Raw genomic sequence first — 3,135 nt, 5'->3', positions numbered from 1 at the left:
TTTGCTTATGTGGTGCTGAGGAATCGAACCCAGGGCCTCGAGCATGCAAGGCAAGTGCTCTACCACTGAGCCACCTTCCCAGCCCCTGGGTTTTTATTTCTTAAAAAAAAAAATCCATGTAATGCTTTCAAACTTCAGTTGACTGTCGGTGAAATCATGAAAAATAAATTGTGGGATAGAGGAACCACTGTCCTAGTCTCTGGTCTCCTCTCTTCATCGGCAGCCAGCTTCTGGGCTTGGATCTCTAGATGAAGGCCTTGCTAAAAATGGGAGCTGTATGAAAGTCTTTCCTTCTCCCTTCATTATAAACTGATTCGCTGTCCAAACACTTATTTCATTTGTCATCCATTCACTCAGCCGATGCTATGGACCATTTACTCCATGCTAGGTATATATCTCATAAGTCTCTTTGCTGACCTGGGTTAGAGTGGCCAACAGCACAGGCTGGAGAGGTGAACATTGCTTTAAGCGCCACACAAGGTATCTTAAGAAATTCAAACAAAGGCCAAGTCCATGCAGCTATAGGGTGGAGGCACCAATTAAAGATGAAGGATTTCCATCAGGAAGATCAGGAAAGATGATGCTAAAGTTCAGTTTTATGGAAATGAGAAATGAAGAATGAGCTACAATTACCTGGGTACCAGGCGGGGGAGAAAAACTTTGGAACTGGAAGGAATCACATGCACCAGGCCTGCAGTGTGCAGCATGTGCACATGTTTGGGAGTATTTTAAAGGATGGGAGAGAATAAAACATGAGACTGAAGGCTCATGCTGGGCCCCACAAAGCCCAGATGTTGATCTTTGACTCAAAAGATCAGAAGTAGCAGAGAGCTACTGAAAAGTTGTAAGCAGAGGAATGACACGACCAGAAAATAAACTTTTTTTTTTTGGCACAAAAAATAACAAACAGAAAACTTGGCTTTTTACAAGAGCTTCATTGTTCCCTGTTCCTTCCTTCCTTCCCCCTTTACCAGGCGGGCAGGTGACTTCTGCCGGCACCAGGCTGCAGCTGGCTCAGAGCAGCTCCTCAGAGTACACACTCCAAGCCTACAAGCTTGGTCCTGCGCCCAGGGAATGAATGGAGCTAAGCGGTGTTATTTCCGCTAATGCACTGTGTGTTCCCTCTGTGCATTTCTGCCTTTAAATAAATACTGGGGTATTTATAAGCACTGTCAGCAAACCACCCACTCTGTTTCTCTGCCACAGGGCCAAAAGGCCTACAACAGTAACATTCTGTAGCATCATCTTCAAGATACCTGCAGAGATGGCTTCTAAAAGAGCACTAATTCTAACTCCCTTCTTTACAGGCTGACTTTTAAGGTCAGAGTTGTAGACCACCTAAGAAACTAATTGGACTGCAATTTTAAGCCACATAAGAACAGCTTCCAGAACATTTTGGTTTTCAAAACTGACTGACTCTGGCCACCTTTCCATTGAGCCATTTGATTGTCCCACAGTCAGGTGTATGGCAAGCCAAAGAATTGATTCCAGCTAGAAAAAAAAAGGCAAGGAAAAACAAAAACAAAATCATTGGTGATTATATTGGAAGATTTTAGGTTTCAAATTAAAGCGAAACTGACTTCTAAGTGAAAGGGATAAGTGATTATCCTCTTCTAAACTGAAGAGAAAGAGAGTGTGTGTGTCAGTCCTAGGGCTTGAACTCAGGGCCTGAGTGCTGTCCCTGAGCTTTTTGGCTCAAGGCTAGTGTTCTACTACTTGAACCACAATTCCACTTCCAAATTTTTGGTGTTCATTGGAAATGAGAGCTTCATGGACTTTTCAGCCTAGGCTGGCTTTGAACTTGGATCCTTAAATCCCAGCTGAGGGTTATTTTGTGGGGGTGGTTGTTTCTGTTTTGTTTTCCCTTTGGTCCTTAGAAAACTAGACAAGTCATCTGTTTTTCTTTGTCAATATAGCTGGGCTTCATTTCCAACACCATGGCTTCCTCCAGCCATGTGAACTCGCTCACCTTGCGGAGCTGATGCATCATCATCTATACAATGGGTTATCAGTGTGGGGTGGTTGAGGGAGTGCGAGACAGTGTGGGCAGAATGCCTACAGAAAGCTGGCTACATGGTAAGCCCTGATTATGTTATCATCTGGGAGGGCATCTGTGTGCCTATCCTCTACCTCCCACACTCCCAGGGCTTCTCAGCAAAGACCTGCCAGTGGCATTTACATATGGTGCCTACTCCTTCCTGTAGGAGCTCAACCACATAAAATAATGACTTGATGTAACCCTCTTTTAAAAAGGGACTTCTCTTGTACTCTTATACCCTTCCCAAGATGATAGTCTATTTTTCTAGTTCCTTACCACACCCACTATATCTGTTATTAGATAAGAATTAGGGGGAAATTGACTGGGAGTACTTCCAAAAAGATATGTTCCTAGAATCTTTTCTACTTACACACATATGTATATTGATTTTCGTTAATGCATTTTATCTGAATGGGGGGGGGAGGTGCAAGAGAGTTTTAGGTTAATTGAAAAACTGAAAGTCCAGTGATTTCCCAAATATGCCCTGACTCTCCCCTCCCCCACATCCTCCCACTCTGTTAACCTCTTGCAAATACCTCTTGAGGTATTTGTTCCAATGGACAAGTCAATATGGACACATCATTATTGACAAAAGTGCATGTGCTTTAAATTTTTATCCTTGTAAAGGACATCTTGGGTGCTTCTGAGTTGGGGTTGGAACGAACAAAATTGACGGACACATTTATTTGCAAGTTTTTGTGTGAACACAAGCTTCTAACTTGTTTGGGTGAACATCAAGAGCTGTGCACACTGGATCATATGCTTAGAGTATGTTTAGTTAAACTATATTCCAAGTGGCTCCTACCATTTTCAGTGTTACCAGCAATGAGTGGGAGTTCCTGTTGCTTCATATTCTCAACAGCATTTGGTGGTGTCAGTTTTGGACTGAGGATTTTAATAGATACACTGTGGTATCTTATTGTTTTAGTTTGCATTTTTCCAACGGCATATGCTGTTAGCATCTTTTCATATGCACATTTGCAATCTGTAAGTTTTTCATGGAGTATCTGTTCAGATTGTATGTATGGCCCTCTTCTTCTTCTTCTTCTTCTTCTTCTTCTTTCTTCTTCTTCTTCTTTCTTCTTCTTCTTCTTCTT

At 42.4% G+C, this 3,135-nt stretch overlaps 1 protein-coding gene across 1 annotated transcript in view; it reads left to right on the top strand.

Annotated features, from left to right (window-relative positions):
* The first annotated feature begins 2,000 nt into the window (after nucleotides 1-2,000).
* Pp2d1 (protein phosphatase 2C-like domain containing 1) overlaps nucleotides 2,001-3,135 on the top strand; it is a 19,993-nt gene continuing 18,858 nt past the window's right edge. Inside the window, exon 1 of the mRNA XM_013022108.1 lies at nucleotides 2,001-2,076. Coding sequence (XP_012877562.1) covers nucleotides 2,001-2,076 — 76 coding nt within the window. The remainder of the gene's footprint in view (nucleotides 2,077-3,135) is intronic.

The sequence above is a fragment of the Dipodomys ordii genome, unplaced genomic scaffold, assembly GCF_000151885.1.
Source record: "Dipodomys ordii isolate 6190 unplaced genomic scaffold, Dord_2.0 Scaffold60, whole genome shotgun sequence".
NCBI classification, from domain to species: domain Eukaryota; kingdom Metazoa; phylum Chordata; class Mammalia; order Rodentia; family Heteromyidae; genus Dipodomys; species Dipodomys ordii.
This window is presented reverse-complemented; position numbering and strand designations above follow the sequence as displayed.